The 27,990-nt window shown below is 41.1% G+C and overlaps 1 protein-coding gene across 1 annotated transcript in view; it reads right to left on the minus strand.

Annotated features, from left to right (window-relative positions):
- The window catches only part of LOC126471275 (Down syndrome cell adhesion molecule-like protein Dscam2), a 231,816-nt gene that overhangs the window by 148,267 nt on the left and 55,559 nt on the right, over window positions 1–27,990 (minus strand). Inside the window, exons 7-8 of the mRNA XM_050099393.1 lie at window positions 8,276–8,452; window positions 176–323 (exon numbers count right to left, since the gene is read on the minus strand). Coding sequence (XP_049955350.1) covers window positions 176–323; window positions 8,276–8,452 — 325 coding nt within the window. The remainder of the gene's footprint in view (window positions 1–175; window positions 324–8,275; window positions 8,453–27,990) is intronic.

Genomic DNA, 27,990 nt, shown 5'->3' on the forward strand with positions numbered 1-27,990 from the left:
TGAAACTTTAAATTTTGTCCCCTGAAAAAAATGAGAATTGTGACTTACCAGGTTTTTCACCTGGACTCTTCATATTTTTGTCTAGCGCCTGTATATGCACATTTCATTACAATAAGAACTTATAGTTATGTCCTAAATCTAGTTCAGTGCTATATTATAACTACTAATTTTTCACCTTGGATTTAAATGAGCTGGCAGCCTAATTCCTTCCCGTAGCCACTCAATAGTCATAGGGGTGTCACCTCTGGCTTCACATTGCAGTATCTGGGAGGCACCTTTTCGTATACTTGCTTGAGCAGATCTTACTTCAAATTGAGGTGGAACTGCATAGAGTAAAAAGAAATTACCTTTCATGACAAAATCTAATTAAGTCTAATGTCATTTATTCTCATCTGAAAACTCAGAAATAAACTGAAGCACATAAACAATGAGTACAAAAATATAGACAGTCTATGAACTGATGACTTTGTTTGTTACAATATTAAATTTATCACATGTATACTTTGAACTTCCTTAGACTACAAATAGGAGTGATTTTCATAGAGGAGGTCAAAGCAAGAACCTACAAGAGTGTGCTGAAATGTAATGCCTCTGAATTTCTTATGTGAAACCTCTTAAAGCTTTTTAAATGACACAAACGTTATTCACAATCTACATCTTTATTCTTCATGTCAACATGTTTATTTCTCATCATAGGCACCCTAGTGATGAACACATTTCTGAATGTTTGACTTTGTTAGTGGAGCCACAACCTCACCTCTGCTTGTACCACTTCATCACTGTGAAAGAAAAGTCCACCAAGGTCTTCTTTGAGTTTTGAAAAAAGATGAATATTTGGTTGGGCCAAGTAGGGACTGTATGGAGGATGATATATGACAGTGAACCCAAGGAGTCAGATTATTGCAGATTTCACAGGACTCGTGTTTGTTCTGGTATTAACAAGCAGAAGGTGACGGTGCTCCAAGAGTGGACTTGGAATCTGAAACTCAATTACAGCACACAGTTTCTCATGCACTGATGTAGTTATGTTACACACCGCCAAGTTAAATGCTACAATTCAGAGCCCTCTAGCTGCAGAGGGCTGCAAATGTGTGGACATGAAGAATAAAGACATAGAATGTTAATAACGTATGTTTTATGTAAAAAAATTTAAGAGTTTTCATATAAAATATTTGGAGGCATTACTTTTAGCATGTGCTTGTGCATCAAACAAGTGCACCAAACTAACATAATCACCAGTATAACAGTCAAATAAATATAGAAATCATTTACAACTGAACCGAAAGAAGAAATGCTAAAATTTTATATTTTCTACAGCACTGAGGGGCACAATCAATTGTTGACAGTATCATCACTGAGTGACTGTAGTAGGACACGGGATGATTTGGACAGAACTTCTATTTGGGGTGATGAATGATAGCTTGCTATAAATATTGAAAAATATAAGTTAATGTAGGTGAGAAGAAAAAACAATACTGCAGTGTTCAAATACAGTATTCATGGTGTGATGCTTAACAGCCACATCAATTAAATGTCTAGGCGTAATGTTGCAAAGAAGTATGAAATGGAAGGGCATGTAAAGATGATAGTAGGGAAGGTGAATTGTCAACATTGGTTTGTTGGGAGATTTCAGGAAAGTGTAGCTCATCTAAAGAGGAGTCTGAATACAGAACACTTTTGCAGCCCATTCTTTAGCGCTGCTCATATGTTTGGGATCCTCACCAGCCCAGATTAAAGGAAGACACTGAAGAAATTTGGAAGTATGCTGTTAGATATGTTACCAGTAGATTCGAATAACACATGAGTGTTACAGAGATGCTTTGTGAACTCAAATGGGAATCCCTTTAGGGAAGGAAACCTTCTTTTTCTGAAAAACTGTTGAGAAAGCTAACAGAACAGGCAACTGGAGATGACTTCAGAATGATTCTACTGCTGCCAATGTACATTTTGCATAAGGACCATGAAGGTGAGGTAAGCAAAATCTGGGGTCATTTTTCCCTCACTCCATTTCTGAGTGGAACTGGAATGGATGATATATTAATGATACACAGTACCCTCCACCATTCATCATATGGTCGCATGCAGAGTATGTATGTACATATAGAACACAGTTCCACAAATTTGTTAACCATAGGTGTGGTGTGTACAACATTTCTTAAATGAACAGTGTATCTTCTGTTGTTTTACTATTTTTATTATTTCAGTACAGTTAGATTTCCAGAACCTCAACATCTTCCCCAGGCCCACTGTAGCTGGTTCTGTATACATGCATGAATGGTCACCACCAAACTCTGGCAACTGTCAAACTTGACCAGAACATGCTGTACACACCATCACTGACTACTTCAAACACTTGTTGCAATACTTAAGTGATTTGAATATTTCCCCCAAGAAATAGATTTGCTGAACTGACGATGTGGAATATACGGCACTAACACTTTCTGTGTTCCTGTTATTCCTCTAGCCCAGAACTCTACAATTCACATCCTCAGTTGCTCTCTTCCACTTCCCTTACCCTCACCTTACTTCATTCTCTTTTTCTACCCTATTTCTTTCCTGTACTGATACTGTACTTTCCTTACGCTTTCATTTTGCCTTTAATACTCTCTGACATCGTAATTTTATGACTGTTGTCAACAATAACCTTCAGATTGTCACTGAGTGAGGTGGCACAATGGTTAAGAGAATGAACATGTATTCAACTCTCCCAGTTGTTGTTGGGTTTTTTGACCTTGAAATCACTACTAATCGATTGAGTGGCTCCTCAGTCAGCCTTATGAGGCTGAGTGCGCCCCATACCAGTCCTCTCACCAAGAAAAGAATCCCTGGCAGTACCAGGAATTGAACCTGGATCCCCCATAGGGCAGTCAGACACCCCCAAATCCTTTAGCAATAATGAACTACTTCAATCAGTTACTAAGCAGTGCGATACTACAGACTCATATTTAGGAGGAACTCAATGGTTTAATCTGCAGTTATGGATTTGTGACAGCCTTAGAGTCAGTCACCTTCAAGAGACATATTAACACTTTTGAGTTTGGCAGCTCATTGGAAAATGAAGAAGCAGACTCACTATAAACCTTAATCAATTTTGGATGAGCTCCTTTAACAATAAGATGTCAAAAACAAAGTATTTTATGGTGACAGAATATTCTATTTTGCCCATCCAAATGAAACACACATAACACGACTCCTTTAAAAAAGTTATGTGAACAAAATAATTACACAGTTCAGTCTGACAATTGGCATGTTACTGCATGACAAGTGACAAATACTTCATTCAAAGCAATACCAAATTGCATCAAGGAAGTTTCATATTTATTGTTTAATGGTACAGAGATGAATGATGCTCCAGAAGCATCTGAATAATATGTGATAACTGTATTTAAAACGTGTATGGTAAGCTTCAGCTCTACTGTCCCATATATATAAAAAAGCTGTTTTCTTCAGATATTCTGGAACATTGTTCAGTTTGGTACACTTTTCTCCTTACTGATAACAACTTATAGATTTCCTGTTGCCTTTCCCTACTGGAAACTTATTCACATGATTTGACAACAAGGAGATAGGAAATACCATAAGATGCTATGTGATATGGAACAGGGAATATTTTGTGACTTAGGCTTTTGATTATGTTAACCATGACAGCTTCCTTAGCAGATAGCCTGCAGTTCCTAAGAAAAGCCTCCCAAAGAAGTTTGACAAAATTCAACTATATCTAACAAGTTTTCAATTCCCTAAACCCTTTTAAATATAAATGTTTGAAATCAATAGTCAAATAATGAAATGTTGTTCTGCTCAACTTAGTAAAAGTTTAAATATTACAAAATAATCTGAATCACATAATGATAGGCACTCAGAATTTAAAGCAATCTGACATAGTGCAGCAAAAGGTTTAATTTATGGTCTTATGTAATTTTTGATGTCCATAAATAGCTTCCATTTGAAGTTTCAAAAGATGCAAGTTGTTGCTTTTTTTTTTTTTTTTTTTTTTTTTTTTTTTTTTTTTTTTTTTTTTTCAGATAGTACAAGTAGAGGTATAGCCTGATTTGTGATGGTACACAGCAGTATGCTATACCAGTTGCCTCTGATGAAAAAAAATCAGAACTACAGATTTTGAGATGTGATACAACAGAACTTTTACTGTGGTTGAAGTGATGTAAAGCAAATGCTGTATTAACACTTTTAAAACACTCAGAAAAGCATTAAAATAACGTTTTAAGAAGTCTAAATTTCAAAACGGTCCCTGGATCCCATAGTACCAGAATCTCTATTTTTACAAATCAAGCACTGCACTGAGTGTAGGAATAAAAGACAATTCCAGTCCCATACTGAAAAGGCAGCTAATGAAATATTCAAACACATCAATGGATGGTTTAAGGCAAATGGATTATCACTGAATTTTGACAAGACTCAGTACACACTGTTCAGAGCTTCTCACAGAACTTCACAACCTATAAAAATGTATCTCAAATAATAAAATATATGCAGTACAAAGTGTTAAGATCATAACATCAAATGGAAAACCAACTGCCTCAAATTAATGAAACATTTTGGTTTAGCTTTGTTTGCAGTATGAATGGTTCCTGTTATAGGTGATTTAAAGACAAAGAAACTAGTTTGTTCTGCAAATGTCCATTCACTAATAAATTACGGGATCATTTTCTGGGGAAATTCAAGTTACAGGGATAGTATTTTTAGAATACAAAAGCATTTTATAAGAATTATATCTGCTATTAATTCAGGACACTCTACAGAGATCTCTTCAAAAAACTGAGTATCTGACAACTACTTCACAGTACATACATTTTGAGAGAGAGAGAGAGAGAGAGAGAGAGAAAGAGAGAGAGAGAGAGAGAGAGAGAGAAGTATGAATATAACACTAGAACCAAAAACAACCTCTACAAAGACATTAAGGGGGTTAACATTAGTAAACAAACGAGCTCGAAACATGTGTGAACATGTATTAAAGAATCTACCAGAACACATTAAACATCATGTACCATAATGTAGCGGAGTTCAAAACTTAGTTAAAGAACCATAAACTGGGCAACTCTATCAATCCCATTGAAGAGTACCTTCACAGACACTCTTAAATTTACTGTTTTACGTTAATGTATACTTATAATTAGCACTGTAATACAATACTGTAATGTCATTTCACTCTACTGCACAAATGGAATGTGACTCATGTAATGTAATGTAACAAAGTTGCAACAAAATAACTATGACATTAATGTATGCCCACTACTGTCTGGTGAATAGAAACTATCTCTATCTTTATGAATTAAACTCAGTTATATTAATAATGAACTGATTTCCCCAATATTCTGGTAAACAATGTATAAGTAGCTGTATAGCACAGATTCTTTAAAACATAGATATAGTTAAAGTATTGTTATTCTGTAGATTTTTTTAAGTGCCTCAGGCATAAAATTCCTGTATGGTTCCATTGTGACATTGTAGAATGTGTACACGATGAGCTGGAAGGTGAACTCAATTGAAGGCAAAAGTGGGCCTCCACAAAACTTCTGCCGTTTCTGCTAATACTACATTTCTATTGTGAATGGGATTACATTCAAGTTATATTGTGTGTGTGTGTGTGTGTGTGTGTGTGTGTGTGTGTGTGTGTGTGTGTGTGTGTGTGTGTGTGTGTGCGCGCAAAGCAGATGATGTGTGTGTGCGAAGCAGATGACGATGAGAGCTGGCTTGGTAGAATAGTGTGGATAACTACCACATGGCATGTGGTATGGGCTGACCCACTGACAGAGGCATTTTTACCTGCTGGTGGCACTAAGCCAGGCGAGGCAGTTCTAATGCCGAGTTCAACCACCATGGACCTTGGTTTGCACTTTGTGCTGTGCATTGTTATTGTGTGCCCAGTTGTCGACCATCTGTGTGCTATATTTATTCCTGTTATTGTCTCTATGCAGTTTCAGACTTTTTTGCTTCCTGTAGCTTGACTTGCATGGTGAGTTTTTATTTTCTCTTATGGTCTTCAGCTCCCTGGCTGTTGTCAAGCCACCGTCGCCCAGTTAGTACCTTGTGTCGACAGTGGCACTGTCAATTCTGGGAGGACACTAAAGCGGCAATGAAAGATAGTCTTACATGTCTGATGACCCTATTTTTCTCCCTTTTCATAGCATTAACTTTGGGCCACCATGGAGTTGGCCTATCTGCAACATTGGCAGGAACAGTTGCACCTGCAGAAGGAGCAGCAGCAGCAGGAGGAGGAGGAGGAGGAGGAGGAGGAGCAGATGCAGATACTGATAAACCAGAATGCAGAATTGCTTCACACCCATTCCACACATGTTGTGGGCTAGGTGCACATTGTGTAGCGTGCAGCAAAACTGGTTGGACTTTCCACTGATAACACAAGAGGTCATGACTGCCATTGCCACTGACCCACTAACTTGGAAAATTGTTGCAGCTGTCCAGGAGGGTTGGATGAAGCATGTCTCTTTGGGTGTGCATCCAGTGTAGCATACGTTTTTTATCCTCCATGTATCGACTCAACATTGTTCAAGAGGTCCTGTTGCTTGCCATGGAGGAGCCAAGCTGACTGGTGGCACTGCATCCTCACATACTCCAGCTGCTGCATGGATCACACTGTGGTATGTAGGCATTGGTTCTATGTCACGTCTACTGGCTGAGGATCAGTTGCAACATTGGATGCCTGGTGTGGGCTTTCAGTGCCTGTGCACAGAACCAGGCTGTACTTTTGCTCCTGTTTTCTCCTTGGCCAGTCCCAGAACTTCCTTGAGGCAGGGTGCACGTCAGTTTCGCAGGTCCAGTTTCAGGCAGCCTGTCATTGTTGGTAGTCAAACCCTCATCAAATATCCCATACAATGCTGTGCTCCATTTTGTTGACTGCCACTATTCACACATCGTCAGTAATTTTTGCCATCAAGGGATCTCCCAGAAGCCTCATGTCTGATAACTGTCAGCAATTTGTGTCAAAGGAGTTTGAAGGCTTTTACATTTGCAACGGTATCCAGCATCTGGCTACTGCCCCATTGCACCTAACTTCCAAGCTCGGAGGTGGAGAGCTTCACGAGCACATTCAAGACCCAAATGAAGAAGTCTGTGCCTACCTCTTCCTATTGTTGAGCTTTCTGGCTATGTACTGGGCAATGCCAGTCAACAGGTGCAGTCTGGCGGAATGTTTGCCTGGACACCAGCCATGGAGTTTCCTGGATTTGTTGCACCCTGAGTCGTGTGACCCAGACCACTGTAATGCATCACGTTTTCCCCCTAGGACTGTCTTTTAGACCTGATCTTTGAACTGGCAGCAGGGGTGACTGCCAGGTGTTGCGGTGAATGTCAGTTGGGAGCAGCTGACCAGTTATACCTGTGCCCCATTGGTCCTCACCACCATGTTCTTCTAGTCAGCTGGGGGCAAGGTCAGTCACAACATTATTCCAGGCTTCCACTTGCAGCAGTGTGCTTCCCCATACCAGCTCCTTCATGCCCTCCTGTCACCTGTGGTCTCAAGCCCAAGCAAGGCTTGCTCCCACACCTACTGATGTGGAGCCCATGGATTCTGATGGATTCTGACCCACCTTCCTCTGCCTCCTCCTGGACAATACCTTTTGCTGACACTGCTGATAAGTGCTGTTGTCATGCCTGGGTGGAGACTAAAATTACTCATGGCCCATCGTTGATGCTTGAGAAGTTTTGGTTTTGAAAATGATTTGTTTAATTATAGTTTGTGTAATTTTACACATTCACATAAGGTGAACTTAAAGAGAGGGACACTAAAATCAATCTGTGAGAAAACAAATGTCTTTCCGTGTTGGATTTTGGTGGGATATAACTTCAGGAGATGCAGAATACAGTTATATATACTTTGATAAATAATTTTTGAGCTTCCCATATTTGTCATTATATAATTTTGTATCAATATTTGCTCATACTGCAGCTATGGTTCTTTCTATCTGGTTCCTCTACTTTATTTTATTTTTCATTAGCTCCAATATATGAAAAAAGTATTTGGTTCTTCCTTTTTGTTAAGTTTTACATCCTTAAGTTATGTTTCCTTAGGTCACACAATTGTAAAGCATGCAGTAGTTGACTTCAATTGAAAAAAGACTAGACTTGACAGCTAAGCAATTTATTATCATTTAAAAGCCCTTGTATGCTAGTCACGCCTATTTTGTGAGTGGTAAATCACATATAAAAATTTACGTTTTTGGATTATAGTTTCCAGAATTACCAGTAATGATAAACAGAGACAGATACATGAGCTCTGATTGTTGAGCAGTCTCATACTCACTATGAACAGTAAGCACCACAACAGCACTAAGTCCAGCTCCTATGCCATTTGTTGCTTCACACATATACTGTCCTGCATGTTCTGATAGTGCATGCTGTATCAAGAGGGATCCATTTGAAAATATCTGAACTCCATGATTTCGTGCAGAAAGATCTTGATACTCAGTTGGCTGTCTTCCTGGATCAAAGCACTATAGTTATTGAAGTTATTTAACTTTTAAGAAACAGGATTATATACTAATAACCACAAATATTTTTTTAAATTTTATACTACAATCTCTGAATGGATATTGACATAAGATGAGCTAATATGTGGTAACTCATTCTTTTTATTCCACTGAATTCAGCTGTGATTTTAACAGAAACTAGTTTCTTTGTGTTAATTCAAGTAAATTAACATTTAGTCTGGTTAAAACTACAGAAAATAAAAAGCTATTGGAACAAAGCATAAACATTCTGATAAGCATCAATGCAATTCAGTTCAGCCATAGTTATTGTACTATTTTCAGAATAATTAATTGAATTGTGCATAACACCCAGCATTTAAATTGAATTGGCTCCTTATTTGATATACATTACATCCAGAACAAATAATCGCATTCGTACATAGATGAAATATTAAGCAACTGGTTAGTCATATAAATCCATGTTTAAAAAAAACTCAGCCGACAAAACTTTCCTTTTACATACAACTGCCAAAAGAGAGAAGACAGTTAATGCCTTTCAGATATCAGTCACATAAAATATTAATTTATTTCAAAGGTGTAATAATTAAGGGCAAATTAACTATAATAAACAAATAATTTTTCAGGACCACACAGATGAAAACAAACTGTAGAAATATGCTTAGTGTCAATTAGTTTCATAATTCAGGTATATTTCATGACAACCTTCTCACAAAAGTTATTCACAATGCTAATGCAGAACAGTGTGAGTAATATGTGTGTGGAACACCAGAAATTGAAACTGGAATTAAGTGCCAAAATGAGGTTAACTTACATTTGACTACATGTGTTCAACATTTTCCATATAATGCAGGCAGTTGAATGAGCTACACACATGCTTTCAAAACAAGACAAGCACAGACTGCAGTACAGGAAATGCAGATATTGGATGAATGAATGTTGTTCCAGCAATATGGGCCCCCCTCCTCAACATTGGGAATTTTCAGTTCCTTTATAATCATAAGTTTTCATTTTCTAATCCAATGAGGCAGTACAGGAATGTTGTGTTACTGAGCACTATGCTATAAATTGAAACTGTTTTGGATTCTCATAAATTGTTTTTGTATAACCAAAGAAGCATTAAAAATTGATTTTTTAGGATTACAGTCAAACATAAAGACTAGAGACTGACAGCTAGATAAGGAACATTATAACATTCCAGATAAACAACAGCTAATTCAATGAAAATTTTTGAGTACAATCTCTATCAACAGTAGTGACAAAATATTTAGGTGGTAGACATTCCACATAAGAACTATTAACTCCTTATTAATACGTTACTGACACATTCAAATTAGTTTTGCCCCAAGACAATGAAAACAATCAGTGTAAACTGAAATTGGAGATGTGTTCATAATGTGTAGCAATGGAACTTTGTTTCAGAAAAAGAGGACTGTAATCAAATAATTGGTCTTGGCTGAAACTGTCAAATTAAGATGTAAAACAAAAAAATTATGAAATATAGAAAAAAAAACAATTGTCCATGTACTGCAAATAAATACCCTGCCAAGTTAATTTAAACCTCAATAGTTTTGTTATAAGCAGACACAACTACTGATTCTAATATAGTTGACCTGTTCCATTCTTCTTTCAAAAGTATAACCATGAAGAGACTAAGAATATCTTTTGAGTGACAGCTCAAAAAAAAGTTATAACACATGTACTGAAATAGTTTTTATGGGTACAATAATATGAACTAATTTTCAAAAAAAGGGTTCATACAGAAATTATAATAGGCTCACCAATTTTTCATATAAACAATCTCATAGGAGGGCAATTCTGAAAATAACTTCTGTTTGTGAACTGCACAAACAGAAGGTTTGTGGCATTATAGTATCAACATGTATCTTGCATTAACACACATCTGGTAGCTTACTACGCAAGATCATAGTGATGTTATGTTTTGCGTTGAAATGTATAATATTAAGCAAGAAGTGGAAAAACACCTGTAGTTGCAGTTCAGCTTGTACAAGAAGTGAACCTAAAACTTAAAGACAATAGATCATAGAGTTATCCTCAAGTTTCACAAACAGATTTGTGCAAAGTGGCAACTGAAATACTAAACTACTGCAAATATCATGCTTATGGGGTAACCAAATTTCCTTCAGACAATAATAAAGAGGACAGTGTTATCATTATCTCAATCTCATTGTTACCAGCAAGGAGACAGGGATTCCACATGTGACTGTTGAGATGAAACAGCATACTATGGAGAGGGCCTGCACCAGTTCATCATGGAAAATTATTTAATGCCACTAGACATTTTCATCAAAGAAAATTTTGGTAACTATCTTTTCACATAGGAAATGCATACTGCTGGTTCAGTTTATGGGTCAACAGACAAAAATTCAATAGTAAATGCAGAAATATTAATTAAAACTATGAAGAGCAGTTCAAAATAAATGATGTAACAAATTGACTTCTGGCATAGGTTTACCTCATGAAATCTCTTGTCCACACTCTGCACTGAGAATTTGAAAACGTGGCAGGTTTGAGAAATCTACATCTACATCCTTACTTATCAAACTAATGTGAGGTGCACTGGAAAGGGGCCTTCCCACTCAATCACAAATTAGGATTTCTTCGTTTATTGTTTGCTTATGAAGTACATGAAGAATGCCTGTTTAAATGCACTGTGCAAGCTGTATTTAGTCTAATCTTGTTTTAGCAGTCCCTACAAGAGTAACACTGAGGAGACTCTACTATATTCCTAGATTCCTGATTCAGTACTGGTTGTTAAAACATTATAAGTAGGCTTAGATAGGGTAATAGGCATTATCTTAAAGTCTGTCAGTTGATGTTTTTCACTACTACCAGAACAGTCTCTTGTGGGTCAAACAAACCAGTAACCACTTGTGCAACTCCTCTCTGCATATGCTCAATATCCCCTGTCAGTCCTATTTGGCATGGGTCCCCACACATATGAGCACCAATCTATGATGGATCATGCGTATGCTATGTAGACTACATTTTCCCAGTATTCTACCAATGAACCAAAGTCTGTTACATAATTTACCTACAGCTGACCATATGCTATAAATCCATTTCATATCCCCATAAACTGTTACACACAGCTATTGTATGAGTTTTCTAAGTCTACACGTGACTTACTGGCATTGCAATCACAGTATACTAAGTTTCTACATTTTGTGAAATGTATAATTTTACATTTTTCAACATTTAAAGTCAGTTCTTGGCCTTTATTCCACTTGGAAATCTTATCAAGATCTGACTGGATATTTGTGCAGTTTTTTTTTCCAGATAGTGCTTCATTATACACTCCTGGAAATGGAAAAAAGAACACATTGACACCGGTGTGTCAGACACACCATACTTGCTCCGGACACTGCGAGAGGGCTGTACAAGCAATGATCACACGCACGGCACAGCGGACACACCAGGAACCGCGGTGTTGGCCGTCGAATGGCGCTAGCTGCGCAGCATTTCTGCACCGCCGCCGTCAGTGTCAGCCAGTTTGCCGTGGCATACGGAGCTCCATCGCAGTCTTTAACACTGGTAGCATGCCGCGACAGCGTGGACGTGAACCGTATGTGCAGTTGACGGACTTTGAGCGATGGCGTATAGTGGGCATGCGGGAGGCCGGGTGGACGTACCGCCGAATTGCTCAACACGTGGGGCGTGAGGTCTCCACAGTACATCGATGTTGTCGCCAGTGGTCGGCGGAAGGTGCACGTACCCGTCGACCTGGGACCGGACCGCAGCGATGCACGGATGCACGCCAAGACCGTAGGATCCTACACAGTGCCGTAGGGGACCGCACCGCCACTTCCCTGCAAATTAGGGACACTGTTGCTCCTGGGGTATCGGCGAGGACCATTCGCAACCGTCTCCATGAAGCTGGGCTACGGTCCTGCACACCGTTAGGCCGTCTTCCGCTCACGCCCCAACATCGAGCAGCCCGCCTCCAGTGGTGTCGCGACAGGCGTGAATGGAGGGACGAATGGAGACGTGTCGTCTTCAGCGATGAGAGTCGCTTCTGCCTTGGTGCCAATGATGGTCGTATGCGTGTTTGGCGCCGTGCAGGTGAGCGCCACAATCAGGACTGCATACGACCGAGGCACACAGGGCCAACACCCGGCATCATGGTGTGGGGAGCGATCTCCTACACTGGCCGTACACCACTGGTGATCGTCGAGGGGACACTGAATAGTGCACGGTACATCCAAACCGTCATCGAACCCATCGTTCTACCATTCCTAGACCGGCAAGGGAACTTGCTGTTCCAACAGGACAATGCACGTCCGCATTTATCCCGTGCCACCCAACGTGCTCTAGAAGGTGTACGCCAACTACCCTGGCCAGCAAGATCTCCGGATCTGTCCCCCATTGAGCATGTTTGGGACTGGATGAAGCGTCGTCTCACGCGGTCTGCACGTCCAACACGAACGCTGGTCCAACTGAGGCGCCAGGTGGAAATGGCATGGCAAGCCGTTCCACAGGACTACATCCAGCATCTCTACGATCGTCTCCATGGGAGAATAGCAGCCTGCATTGCTGCGAAAGGTGGATATACACTGTACTAGTGCCGACATTGTGCATGCTCTGTTGCCTGTGTCTATGTGCCTGTGGTTCTGTCAGTGTGATCATGTGATGTATCTGAACCCAGGAATGTGTCAATAAAGTTTCCCCTTCCTTTGACAATGAATTCACGGTGTTCTTATTTCAATTTCCAGGAGTGTAGATAACCATTTCATCTGTAAACAATTTAAGGTTTGTCTACAAGGTTATTAATACACACCATTTTAGTATCACAATATACTGACCTCAACAGTGAGTCAGTGACCAGCTTGCTCTCAGAAAGATGTATACCCTTTCAGCACTGAAACAGCACTGAAAGCAGGTGGTGTGGACACAGTAGATATTCACCAGCTATAAATCCTGTGACTGTTGGAAAACAAGCCCTATTTCTGTTATCTTATGGAGCTTTTCCTCTCGTGCCATATGATTTCCAGTATAATGACCCTGTTCATCTATGGATTTCTCTGGTAAAGTGTTTTGGAGCTGGGTGTTTATGGCTCTTGATGAATATTGCTATTAAAGGCTTTTTGTGTCACAACAGCTGTATCAACCATTTTAACAGACTTTGGTATCGTACTCTGATATAAAAATACAAAATCTGGTAACTAGGAACCTACTCATCAGTACAATGAGTGCCCATTAGTCATGGATCAGATTTCATGGACCTTTGAAATCAGTAGCTCATGTTACAGCAACAACAACAAATGCAACAAAAGCAGCTGATGTGACTACTACAGCAGCAGCAGCAGCAGCAAAAGTCCCTAACAGTCACATTGTTGCAGCCATTATATTGTCCTAGTTTGAGAAATCTGAGTAGTCAGAGCAAATAAAATGTAACATTTTCTGTTACACTGGGAGGCAAAGATTTATGGATTCAGTCTGTCAAAGGAAGTTATATGAAGAACTTATGTCCTTTCATGGACAAAATATCTTGTGATTTTCTATAATCTCTGATTTTTTTAACTAATCATTACTGTCCATACAGGTTGCACATCTGCGACAGCATTGTCAACATGCCCTAATTTGTCACATCTATGTAACTCAAGCCAAAGCTCTGTGATAAATATGTACAATGTCACTGCTTCCACTGTGACATCAAGCGTTTTTTCTCAAGAAATCCAGCATCTAGCTTCTGACAGAACTCCAAAGCAGCTGATAGCAGCATTAATTATCAACAATCAAGAAATCAACACTGGATCCATTGTGTCAATGATAAATCTAGAAACACAGGTCACCACCACTTCAGGGGCCACAAAAGGAAATAGCAGCTTATGGTGGCCATAAAATTACACCTAGGGGCTACCTAAGTGTGTATTTAAAGTATCTTACAGTAGAGCATACACTAATGTTTAAGGTTGTGAACTCATCAGCAGGCATTAGCAGTTTTAGAGTATTTGCTTTCACTGTACTTGGTTTCAGAGTAGATGAATAAATTAACCAGATATCCTCTACTATTACATTTAAAGACCTGGATAAACTGCATAAACAGTACAAGCAATTTTTGAACCATCACTTGGCTCTGCCACAAATTTTCAGGCACATGTCACTAAAACACTCTGTTTGCACTTAGCTAACACTTGCAGTGCCATGCCCATAATATTTACATTGTCTTCAGTGTTGGGAAGAATGGCATACCTGTGATATTATGGGCTCAGCATTTTAGTGAAGACTGCCCTGCCCATAATATTATGGGCATGGCAGTCATCACTAAAACACTGTATCCTTAATATTATGAGCATGGCATTCTTTTTAACATTTAAGACAATGTAATATTACAGGAATGGCATTCTAAGTGTTAAATGCAGTTAAAGAAACAGATATATTGAATTAATTAGATGAAATTACTCATATGTAAGTGAGCTGGTGGGCAAATATCATGGTTGTGGTCAAAAAAATTAATGGTAGTGTCTGAATATGTGGTGATTTTTAGACAGGATGCATCTGTATGCGATCTCAGGCCTGAAAACAGTACTGGTAAAATTGGTTGGCAGCCTGTATATTATTAAAATTGATCTTCCAGACACATTCTTACAGTTGCTGTTAGTCAAGCAAACACAACAGATCTTTGTGCTCAGTACACCTTTTGACACATACCACTATAATAATTTATTACTTAGCTCAGTTCATACAAGATATTGTTAGTTGAAAAAACTACCTGGATTACATTAGCATAATGGGGGCACATGGGGACACAAACCTTTCAAATGCTGTTCATCCATTTACAGGAAAACGGATCATATTGCTTCTCTCTCTCTCTCTCTCTCTCTCTCTCTCTCTCTCTCTCTCTCTCTCTCTCTCTCTCTTTTTGGGCCAGTGTTATGAACACATTTTCCATAACAGCAATCTGAAATATATCTAGGATTGCATAGAAACTATAATTAAACTATCTGTCTCCAAAAAACTAAGAAAGAGCATCAATCTATTTTGGGTAAAGTAAACTGCCACGGAAAATTTGTAGCTAAAGCAGCTCAAGTTGCATATCCCTTGAACAGACTCTACAAAAGAGCAAAAAATCTGAATGGTACAAAGCCTGTCAACAGGCTTTCTTGAACTAAAGAGAAAGTCTTAAATATGTTCTCTGTCTGGCAACTTTCGAGCCATGTATGTACCTAGCTGTACATATTGGTGAGTCTCAACATAGTGATGTAATATTACAGGAATGGCATTCTAAGTGTTAAATGCAGTTAAAGAAACAGATACTTCACATGCTGTGAAGTACCAGAAGCTTTCCAATGGCACAGAATGTCTGATCTTAGATTTAAAAAAAAGGGTTAGCAATAATCTACAGTATACAAATTTCATGTATTCCTCTACAGCAGAAAATTACATCTGCTATTCGAAACTAAGCTGCTGATCTCACTTTTCATCTCTATTTCAAGCTCCTGCATAAAACAGTGTAACAGCTGCAGTGATAGGCACTATTTAAAAGCAACTGTAATTACGAAACACATTATCATACCACTGCTGAAAATAAGAACACCAATGCTCTATCTCGATTGCACACGAGGAAAGATGCCAACTTTGATGCATAAAAAGCATTGTGTTTTGCCCTGGATGATACCATGGAGAGTGCACTGGATGAACTTCACACAACCATTCGTGAAGTAGCTGCAGACAAAGTGTGGGCACCACTACTTCACTGGGTATTAGTGGCCATACAGCACTGCAGCCTCAGTAATTGCCTAAAGGGACTGAAATGGTATTTAAAACATTCCTCTCCTTGAATCGTCAATTGAATGCCACCAAGGGCATTCTGCCACTGGCTACAGAGGAGGAAGAATGGCAGGTCATTGTTCCATGCATGCTCCAGCCCACATCCTCCAGTTGCTACACAGATTACACTGAGAGACGTCTCATTACATTTACTGGCCCAGACTAGACAAAGATATTGAACATGTGGTCTACGTATATCACTGTTGTGGTCAGACAAATTTGAATGAACCACCATAGGAACCAATTTTGGTTTCAACATAATACATGACCCACACTCCCATTCAGGCTTCAGGGGGATTTCAGCACTGTGACCTGGGAGCTGATGTGATCCCAGCCACAGGCAGGCACCACCCATGTCCATGTACCTGTTGCACCTCAAGTATGTCCTTGGGCCTTGAGACAGGCCCCAGAAGCCTGCAGCATCATCCACACACTGCTATTGGAGGCTGAGCTAAATCCACTTACTTACTTGGCCACTCCTGTCACTCACTTAAGGTTTTAGTTTTCATACGTATATAGGAAATGCCATAACATACTAAGCCCAATTAAGGGAAAATGCTTGTCTGCACCCCCAAGTGGTAAAGGACAGAAAACTCATCAAGGTGGCCAACACAGAGCTGGACTGAATGAATTCTGGGATAAACATCCTCCCAAAACTCCTATTTGAGTAGGGCACTCTCTTGTTGTTGGTTGGAGAAATTGGTTACAAAAATGGAAGAACTTGCCATGCAATCAATGACACAGGATTGAACAAAGCCAATTGGAAATTATCTTCACTACTTTTTGCAAGAGAACCATATGCATTCGTGGAGCACTTTGATACAAAAGTCTTGAATTTCTAGTTGCCTGACCAGATGTCTAGAGGAACTACCTTAAATGTAGCGGTGCCAAGAAGGAATATATGAAAGAAAATAAGAATATGCACTAGGAATGTACAAAGATTGTTTCAAGCAGGGAAATTACAAAATTAAATGCAAGAAATGAAAAGACTTAATGTGGGTGCAATGTGTGTGCAGAAACATGGTGGACTGATTCTGGAGAAAGTTATGTATTAGGTGGCACTGTATTCTATTTAGAAAAGTGTTATAACCTTTAATCACCAACAATTGCGTGGATATTCAAACACACTCACTTAGAAACAATAGCTCGTTACATGATATCAACTCAGTATCTCTTATTCGACTGCCGTGCTGTGCCATGCGGCCGGCGCCGTTCATAGCTAGGTGGTGCTCCCGTGCTCAGCCGAGTTGCGGAGCGCCTCTATCGCCGTTTGCGCGTACTGTCACGGCAGCACTGTTAAATGTCGTGGCACTGTCACAACACTTTTCCCCCATTGAAAAAAAAAAAAAAAAAAAAAAACACTCACTTCCTTGGAGACATGGACTGTGCGGAGACATCCATGGCCTCTTGTGAGGCCCCGAGAAGATCCTGCGGGGGGGACACGAGAGTATGGTCGAAAATGTCCAGGACGGAAGCTCGTGCATAGAACATGCCTTCTGGATGAGATGATGGGTGAAAACTCCAGAGCATCCACAGGTGTCGTGGACCTGGGGGTGTGCTCTAGCGAGATGGGTCACGGAGAAGGCGGTGTCGCGACTGGGCGTACTTGGAAGTTGTAGCGATGTCGGCTGCATCAACACGTATGGTAGATTGGCAGCAGCGACAGGACTGGCTTCTCGGGCTGGTGGAGGTGAAGGAAGGGGCGGTGGCACCGGCGTGGCCACCACTCGTGGGCGCATCTGGTCGTAATGGCGAACAACCATGCCATCGTCCGTACGTATTTCACAATGCCGGCGGCCGCGAAGAGCCTTGACTACCCCTGGAATCCATTTAGGGCGAGATCCATACCCTCGTGCCTACACGTCGGCGCCCACTGAGTATTTTTCCGCACTAGGGGACACAGCACAAGGCCTGACAGAGTGAAGCAGGTGCAGTAGAGTGCGCGGTTGGCGGCCATGCAAGAGTTCAGCAGGGCTGCGATCACCCAGAGGCATGAAGCGATAAGAACTCGGAAATTGCAGCATAGCGTCATCTGTGGAAAAATCACTAAGGAATTTTTTCATCTGGCTTTTGAAAGTGCGGACAAGGCGCTCAACCTCCCCATTCGATTGCGGATGGAAGGGCGGTGCTGTAACATGATGAATCCCTTGTCCAGTACAAAATACATGGAAGGCCTGTGAAGAGAACTGAGGGCCATTGTCCGTGACGATCGTGGATGGAAGACCTTCTAGCGCAAAGATTTTGGACAAAGCCAGCGTCGTCGCCGCAGTGGTGGGCGACGGACATCGAACAACAAACGGAAACTTCGAAAAGGTGTCAATCAACAGTAGCCAATAAGTACCGAGGAAGGGCCCGGCAAAGTCAGCGTGCACCCGTTCCCATGGCTGCGCTGGATCAGGCCACGGAGAGGGAGTTGTACGAGTTACAGCCAGTTGTTGAGCACACTGACCACACGCAGCAACCATGTGGGCGATGTCCGAATCAATACCGGGCCAATAAATGTGCCTGTGGGCCAGGGACTTAGTCCGAGAAATACCCCAATGGCCTTCATGCAACAGTTTGAGAACATCTTTGCGAAGAGAGGCTGGCACCACGACCTGTGGAGATGCGCCATCCATGGCCAGAAGAACAACACCATCACGAACAGATAGACGAAGGTGCAAGGCATGGTAGTTGCAAAGGGGATCCGATGCCCAGCCCTTGGTCCTGTCCGGCCAACCCCGTTGAACAAAACTGATCACCTGATGCAGGACCGGGTCCCGCCCAGTAGCCGACGCGACCTGCAAACCTGTAAGTGGAAAACCCTCGACCGCACGACGTTCTTCCTCATCAATGTGGAAACAGAGTAGATCATCACGATCGAAAACCGGGTCGGGGCCCATCGGCAATCGCGACAATGTGTCAGCGTTGGCGTGCTGGGCCGTGGGGCGATAGTGAATCTCATAGTGAAAACGAGACAAGTATAAGGCCCAACGTTGCAGGCGGTGAGCCACCTTATCCGGAAGCAACGCTGATGGGCTGAACAGAGAGACCAGCGGCTTGTGGTTGGTGATGAGGTGAAACTTAGAACCATACAAAAAAACGCTGAACTTTTTTAGAGCATAAATGATAGCGAGCGCCTCCTTTTCAATTTGAGAGTAACGCCGTTGCGCATCGTTGAGGGTCTTGGAAGCATAGGCGATGGGTCGTTCCGACCCATTCTCATACCGATGGGCGAGAACAGCCCCTAGGGCAGGCTGTTCCAACTCGTCGGCTGCGTCTTACAAGATAGACAACCTCATACTCTTAGCTGCTAAGTCTGGTGACATGCTACACCGGGAAATACGATGTTCAGGAAATAAATAAGAAAGAACTGTTTTGCAAGAACTTGCATACCAAATTTATTGGGCCTCTGTAGCTTGACATTTTCTTTTCATTACAAGATCGGAAATATCAGGCGTCAAAGTAATCGCAGCGTTATTGCGAAGGATGGCCTTCATTGTTGCATTCTGAACAAACGATCGTTCCTTACTTTTTACTCTTTTCATTGCTGAGAAAAGCTGCTCACAACAATACGTAGATCCAAACATGCACATGATCTAAGCGGCATTGCTGTGAAGCTTTGGAAATGTTTTTTGCTGTAATGAACGATACCATCGTGACAAATCCAACGAGTTGTAGTACCTCTCTTTCAACAAAGTTGAATTTTGCAAATCAATAATCTCCAATTGAAGTGACGATGACAAGTCATCGGGGGGAAACTGAAAAAGGAGTGCTGAACACCTGAAGTTCCATTTCCAAACTAGTGAGGTCTCGGAAGCGTGTTTCAAACGACGTGGTGAGCTGCTTTAACTTTGCTTGATAATCGCCGAAAGTACTACCTTCAGTTAGTTTTAAAGAAGCGAGACGATTGAAGAACGTTAAATGTCCATTACTCATCTGCCTATCAAATAAATGTAACTTTTCCATGAACGCTTTGATCTGGTCGTGCATGTCAACGATTAGCTGCCCTTTGCCCTGCAATGACAGATTTAAATTATTCAGTTGCATAGTTATGTCAGCTAGGAACACCAGGTCTGATGTCCATTTTATATCTTTCAGACAATGCATTTCTTCCCCTTTCATTTCGAGGAAAAGGGATATTTCTTCACGAAAGGCAAAGAAAACTTCAACAACTTTTCCCAGACTCAGCCAACGAACAGTACTGTGGTAAGGTATATCGCCATACTTCGCTTCCATATCTTTCAGGAATCCTTTGAATTGGCGATGATTCATACCGTGACGCCGCACAAAATTCACACACTTCACGACATCTTTCATTACGCCACCTAGCTCTACTATTTCAGCACACAGTGCCTCTTGGTGAATAAATCAATGAAGAGTCAAAATGTCTTTCCCGAATTCGTCCCCAAGTTTATTTTTCAAACGAGAAGCAAAACCTTGGTTACGCCCGATCATTTCTGTCTTTACAGAATGGAGCTTATCCCACAGCAAATTTATATTGTCCACTGATTCACAAACAGCTTCAAAAATGTCACGTCCTGTTGCGGTGTAATCAAGTGGTACCACATCCAAGAGTTCTTCAGTTACTTGCAGCTCCATGTCGACAGCACGCACAAAGACTGCAAGCTGAGCACAGTCCGATATGTCAGTTCTTTCGTCAAGCGCTAGAGAAAATGCAACAAACCTCTCTGCCTTATTCCTGAGCTGTCTCTAAATCCGCAGCCATGTCCAGATTCGACGAGACATTGTTTGCTTCGACAGGCAGACCTCTTCAATTGCCTGCACCTGCCTTGGAAACAAATATTCTGCAACAGGTACCATGCACGATTTTACGAGTGGTCCCACCGAAAACGGCTTGCCACTCGTCGCAATGATGTGAGCGACCCTGTAGCTTGCTGGAATTGCAGATTCAGTAGTGTTTCTCCGCTCTCATTCACCCGAAAATTATAAACGCATTACAGAACACGAACTATGTTGCATGTTTTGATACCCTCCGTATTACGAAGCCATTTTTAAACTTACGTCTCCTGGCTACCAGTTCTCTGCGTTCAACAGTTTCTACCTGATCGTAGTGCGCTGCGTGAAGACGTGTATAATGTCGCTGTATATTGTACCTCTTCACAGAATTAAATACTGTATGACATACAATACACTGCGGACGACCATCCCTCTCAATGAATAGAGAGGTATCCTCCAATAGAGGTACAGGGCTCCCGCGGCTAGTCATAGCCGTCATTGAACACGGATTATTGCGTCAGTTGCGGCTGCATGCGGCCAGGGGGCAGTGAGTTCGCTTTCCCCCTCCACGCGGGCTCCGAGCTGCCGCAGTGAGCGCTCCGGAGCGCTCTGGCTCCCTGGAGCTCGGTTGGAACAGCCTGCCCTAGGGCATACTGTGACGCATCAGTCGCCAGAACCAAGTGCTGACCCGGACGGAATGTTGCAAGACAAGGCGCCGACTGCAAATGAGCCTTCAGGCGGACAAAAGCCTGCTCACACTTGTCGGACCAACAGAAAGGAACGTTTTTGCGTAACAGCTGATGCAGAGGATGAGCTACCGCCGCCGGGATGGAATGAATTTGTGATAATAAGCAATCTTGCCTAGAAACGCCTGAAGTTCTTTGACCTTAGACGGCCGGGGTAGAGTGTTAATGGCCGCAACGTGCTGACGTAGAGGACGTATACCCTCACAGGACAAGTGGAAACCAAGATGCACAATGGAGGGTTGGAAGAACTGTGACTTGTCCAGATTGCACCTCAACCCAGCCGAATGCAAAACCCGAAACAGTGAACGCAAATTGCGAAGGTGCTCCTCAGTGGAGGCCTCTGTGACAACAATGTCATCCAGATAGTTTAAGCAGCCGGGAACGGAAGCCGTGAGCTGTTCCAAAAACCGCTGAAAAATGGCCGGCGCGCTAGCGACGCCAAATGGTAACCGCTGGTACTGATACAACCCACAAGGAGTGTTGATGACGAGAAATTCCTTGGAAGAAGCATCCAATGGCAACTGATGGTACGCCTCTGATAAGTCAAGTTTGGAAAAGAACTGGCCCCCAGCGAGCTTGGTAAATAACTCCTCAGGATCGGGGAAGAGGATAAGTGTCAATGAGGCTCTGAGCGTTGACAGTGGCTTTAAAATCACCACACAATCGCAGACTCCCATTTGGTTTAGAAACCAACATGATCGGCGATGCTCATTCGCTGGAGGTAACAGGAAGGAGAATCCCTGAAGCTGTTAACCTGTCTATCTCAGCCTTGACAGGTGCACGCAACGCCACTGGAATAGGGTGTGCCCGGAAAAACTTAGGGCGAGCTGTAGGTTTAAGAGTAATGTGGGCTTCAAAATCCTTGGCACGACCCAGACCAGCAGAGAACACGGACGAAAATTCAGAACACAATCAATCCAGCTGTTGATACGGAGTATCCTCAGATATGAGGTTCACATCATCATCAATGGAGAACCCGAACAACTGGAAAGCATCATAACCGAACAGGTTTTCAGTGCCTGCATGATCCACCACATAAAACGTGAGGGGCCTAACAACAGACTTGTAGGCAGTGGAAGCATCAAACTGGCCAATGACAGGAATGTTCTGTTTATAATAAGTTCTCAGATTTCGCGTAACTGGAGACAAGGGAAGGGAGCCCAACTCCAAATACGTGCGAGAATTAATGAGAGTTACTGCAGAGCCAGTGTCCACTTGCATGCGAATGTCTTTATCCAGAACACGAACAGTAACAAACAACTTATTTGTTTGAGAAAGCACACAGTTAACATCCATGTCCGATGCCTCGTCCTCGTCGACAGGAACTTTAGAGGACTGACACACAGAAGCAATGTGGCCTTTTTTCCTAGATGAATTACACGTGGCCCAATGTTTTGGACACACGGCCCTGTCATGTTGTACGAAACAACATGGCAACATGGACAAGAAGGAAGTGCGAAACGAATCTGCTTCTGTGGTTGCTGTTTTCTCTGCGAGCGTTGTGGCCCAACGCGACGTTGTTTACACGAGTGAACTGCTGCCACATCTTCGTTCTCCTGTGAAACAGGCACATTGTCCATGTCGAAAGTTGACTGTACAGCGCCTACATCACACCACGCGTCTATTTGCGCGCCAGCAGCGTGAGACACTTCAAAGGATTGAGCAATGCTTAGAACTTCCGACAACGACGGGTTTGGCAGTTGTAGGGCACGTTGCCAAACTTCTTTATCAGGAGCAAGCCGTAGAATAGCATCCCTAACCACTGAATCAGCATAAGACTCATAATGAGTGTCCGTGACAAACTGACATTTCCTACTCAGACCGTGTAGTTCCGCCGCCCAAGCCCGGTAAGATTGATGGGGCTGTTTACGACACCGGTAGAACGCCACGTGGGCGGCAATGACGTGGGTGTTTTTTCTGTAATAGTTAGACAATAAGTCACACATTTCTTGGAAGGACAGAGAGGCAGGTTCCTGCAGAGGGGCTAACTGAGATAGCAGCTGATAGATCCGTGGGGAAATCCAAGATAGAAATAACGACTTACACATAGGAGCGTCGACAACACCAAAAGCCAAGTGTTGCCGCAAACGCTTCTCATAATCCTCCCAATCTTCAGCGGCCTCGTCGTAAGGAGGGAATGGAGGCAGAGAAGAGGAAGACAGACGATGAGTAAGCGACGCTGACAACGCCTGAATAGCAGCCGACAGCTGTGTTTGTTGTGCCTGAATTGCAGCCGTCAGCTGTGTTTGTTGTTCAATGAGCGCTTGCATAAGCTGTTCCATGTCTGCCCCATCAAGAACACACAAATCCACAACGCAGTGAAAATATCCCATCCTCGTCGCCAAAAAGTGTTATAACCTTTAATCACCAATAATTGCGTGGATATTCAAACACACTCACTTAGAAACAATAGCTCGTTACATGATAACAACTCAGTATCTCTTATTCGACTGCCGGGCCATGCCATGCGGCCGGCGCCGTTCGAAGCTAGGTGGCGCTCCCGCGCTCAGCCGAGTTGCGGAGCACCTCTATCGCTGTTTGCGCATACTGTCGTGGCGGCACTGTTAAATGTCGTGGCACTGTCACAACAGAAATCATGACTGAAACCACAGGAAAGAAGTAGGAAACATCATAACAGAGCAGCTGCGTAATGTATTTGATCCCATGGTCTGACAAAATAATGTTTATAAGACTAAATGGTAAACCTTCAAATCTTAACATTATACAAGTGTACAAACTGATTGTGGAATTGAGTAACAATGAATTTAACTCATTGATAAATTAAAGAAGTCCTAAAACAAAGAGACAGGATGCTAATATAATTTGCCCATTTAGGATCAGACAGACGTAACTACATTTTTGCCATTTTTGAGTTGTTAGTACCACAAGGTACACGAAATTGAGACCTAAGTTACAATCAAACAAGTGTAACTCTATCTTATGTGGTTCCCATTTTAGTCGTCAACGTATCTACATTTTACGAAAAATGGTAAGAATCAGACAGATGGAAGAACTGATCTGTTTTTAGACCACTGGATGCAGTGTTAATTTGTGAAACGGAACAGCTCTTACATTTCTGTGATCCTAACAGAACTGTTAGAAGTTGCTTTTCCCACTACTTCTCTTTAGGAGCATTGTCGCCATCGCTCTGTGACAACAATGAAATGCTACTGATAAGGAAGATAAATATTGTCTCAGTTGTGAATGGGTTTACAAGCATGTAGGAGCACTATGGAGTCCAGAGCAAGATGGATGGCCCAAATGTGCCTGGAGAAGGAACAGAGTTTAATGGAATGTATTAGAATCTGTTTCTTAGTGTACATACTTCAGTAGTAAGTACTAAAATTACTATTATTGTTATTACCGCTGTTGCCATTATTATTATTGCTATTACTGCCATTGTCATTATTATTATTATTATTATTATTATTATTGTTTATATTCATGGCTGAGGAAGAACGTGATGTGGAGATGGTGAGGACATTCATTGGTTCAGATACAGATGATGATCCTTCCTATGAACTGGACAACACTACAGATTCTGGTGAGTAGCCAAACAATTACTAGACACTATAGCAGTTCCAGTTAATTTTCTTTTCTCTGCCTCTGAATACTTGTCACGTTATTGTTACAGATAGCAGTATTGAACATGGAACGTCCCATGTAAAGAATGTCACAAAAACTGTTGACAATGCAACTAGTGCACAAGTAAATCATCTCCATCAGGAAGGGGAAATTGCAGGTGACAATGCTGGTACTGAGAATAGTAACAAAACAAGAAAATGAAAAAAGGTAGTGATTAAAGAGGAATGGAAAAGAAATAAAAGAAAAGACAATCGACAGCATGGTAGGGCATATATTTCTATGAAGAATTCCAAAGTTCCTGCAAGAAACGTGAAGCCAAAAGATTGCTCTAAATGTCCATGACAGTGCACCAGTTAAGTTTACTGAGCAAGATGGACAAAATATCCGTAGAGCCTACTGGGATCTTGGGTTAATTGAGTTACAAAGGCAGCACCTAAATAAGTTAGTGGAAGAAGAAGAGAAACGAAGTGTGAGGACAAAATCGGATAACTCATGAAGGAAGAGGACCAAGAAATTCTATGTAGTAAAGGGATCTGATAAGATTTAAGTGTGTATGCAGTTTTTTCTCAAGACATTTGACATTTCTGAAACCTTTGTAGGAAATACTGTTAAAAAAAGAGATGAACATCATGTAATTGAGAAAGAGTGAAGAGGACATCATGAGCTAAGTATAAAGAGATCCGAAGAAAGTAAAGAGGCTATAAGGAAACACATTAAGAGTTTTCTTACCCTTTCTTCTCATTACAAGAGGAAAGAGTGTACAGCAGATTATTTACCTGCTGATATGAGTATTAAGATAATGTATGAGTTATATATGAGGAAGGTAAGATAGTCAAGAAATTATGGCTGTATAAGGAGATATTCACAAAGGAATTTAATCTGAAATTCCAGAGGCCACTACAGGGAGATATTCACAAAGGAATTTAATCTGAAATTCCACAGGCCACGAAAAGATATCTGTGATAAATGTTTAAAGTTTTCACATCTTTCGGCAGAGGAAAAGGAAGACAAAGATTTTAAAAGGGAACAGGAAGAGCATCTGAAAAGGAAAGAAATGGCAAGGGAATTTAAGAACATTAAGAAAGAATGTGTAAGAAAGGGCGAATATTTGCTAGCTGAATTTGACTTACAAGCTGTGCTTTACTGCCCTAAAGTGAATGAAAAGGCAGTATTCTATAAAAGAAGGCTCTCTGTGTACAATCTCACAGTTCTTAGTGTAGGAGAAAACAAAAATGATTGCTACATGTAGGATGAGACAACAGCAAAATGGGGGTCCATAGAGATGGCTTCATGTCTGTGGGACTTTTTGAAAAATCAAGCACAAACAAAACCGATAACCTTGTTTTCTGATACATGTGGGGGCCAGAACAGGAATGTCAGCATGAGCACTATGTATTTGCATTCAGTGAATGCACTGGACATTCCAACTATCGAGCAATGCTTTTTTGAGCCTGGACATTCACAAATGGAAGTAGACTCAGTGCATGCGAGCATCGAAAGATAAAGTAAACATGTGGATGTTTTTGATCCCATTGGCTGGTATACAATTGTAAGAATGAGTTCCTACAAGTACAAGAGTGACAGAAATGGATAACGCTCAAATTTTAGATTTCAATCAGCTTCAGAAGAAAATAATTCAGAATAGGAAAACTGCTGAGAATGAAGAATCTGTGAAATGGCTTAAGATTGTCTGGATGCAATACAGGAAAGATCAGTCTGACATGATGTTTTTCAAGTATTCCTATGATGATTGTGAAGTTTTGCACACCAAGGAAAGACCTGGCCTACGAAAATCTTCGAATTCAGGACCTGAAGACAATACTCTTTGCCCAGCATATGAGAGTCCTCTCTGCAAAATTAAAGAAAAGAAAAGAGATCTTATAGATATATGTAATAAGGGTATTATACCTCTTAGGTATCACACATCATATCAATGACTCAGTACTGCTAACGATTTAGAAAATGAGGAAAACGTGGAAGAATCACAGGAATAGGCTTCATGTTTATTTTCTGGTTTTGTCTCCTTTATCATTGTTGCTAGTTCATCATCTTAGCTATTTCATGTAAGCCACTAATTTTGGCTCATTTAAATGCCTGTGTTGTACCATTTTTGAAACAGTAATCCAGGAACAGAAAAACAGGTGTGTGGAGGCACTGTGTTTCGTTAAAATGATTTTTCTTATGTTTGTTATGTTATTTCTGTTACCTGTAAATTATTTATTGTATGTTCAATGATACTGCAGACAAATAATGCAATGAAAATAATAATGGATTTTATGTATTCTCCATCATAGACTGATAATAAACTTCCTGAAAAATAATTCTCTTGCTTATAGTACTCATTGAAAGCACTGACACACATTCCCATAGCTTGTTCCGTGTAATCTGTATTTATAAAGACATTATTAACACAACTGCAGTAATCTTTAATATGATAATATTGCTTAAAGCTGCACATTATTTGTTTGACGTTCATATGTTATACAGCAGCAGCCATTACGTTCAGGATCAGACAAACGTAACTGCGTGCATAATTTTATTAAATATTTCATTAGTGTCCATCGAGTAACAAAAATATGTAACACCTAGTAGAAAACAACAGTCAATGAAGTAAACTTTTTATTCACCACAGAAAGGCTTGTGAAAAACTATTAGAAAGTACTCAGTTTTTTGGACAAAACCTTTAAATG

This window comes from Schistocerca serialis, chromosome 3 (assembly GCF_023864345.2).
Source record: "Schistocerca serialis cubense isolate TAMUIC-IGC-003099 chromosome 3, iqSchSeri2.2, whole genome shotgun sequence".
In the NCBI taxonomy this organism is placed as follows: Eukaryota; Metazoa; Arthropoda; class Insecta; order Orthoptera; family Acrididae; genus Schistocerca; species Schistocerca serialis.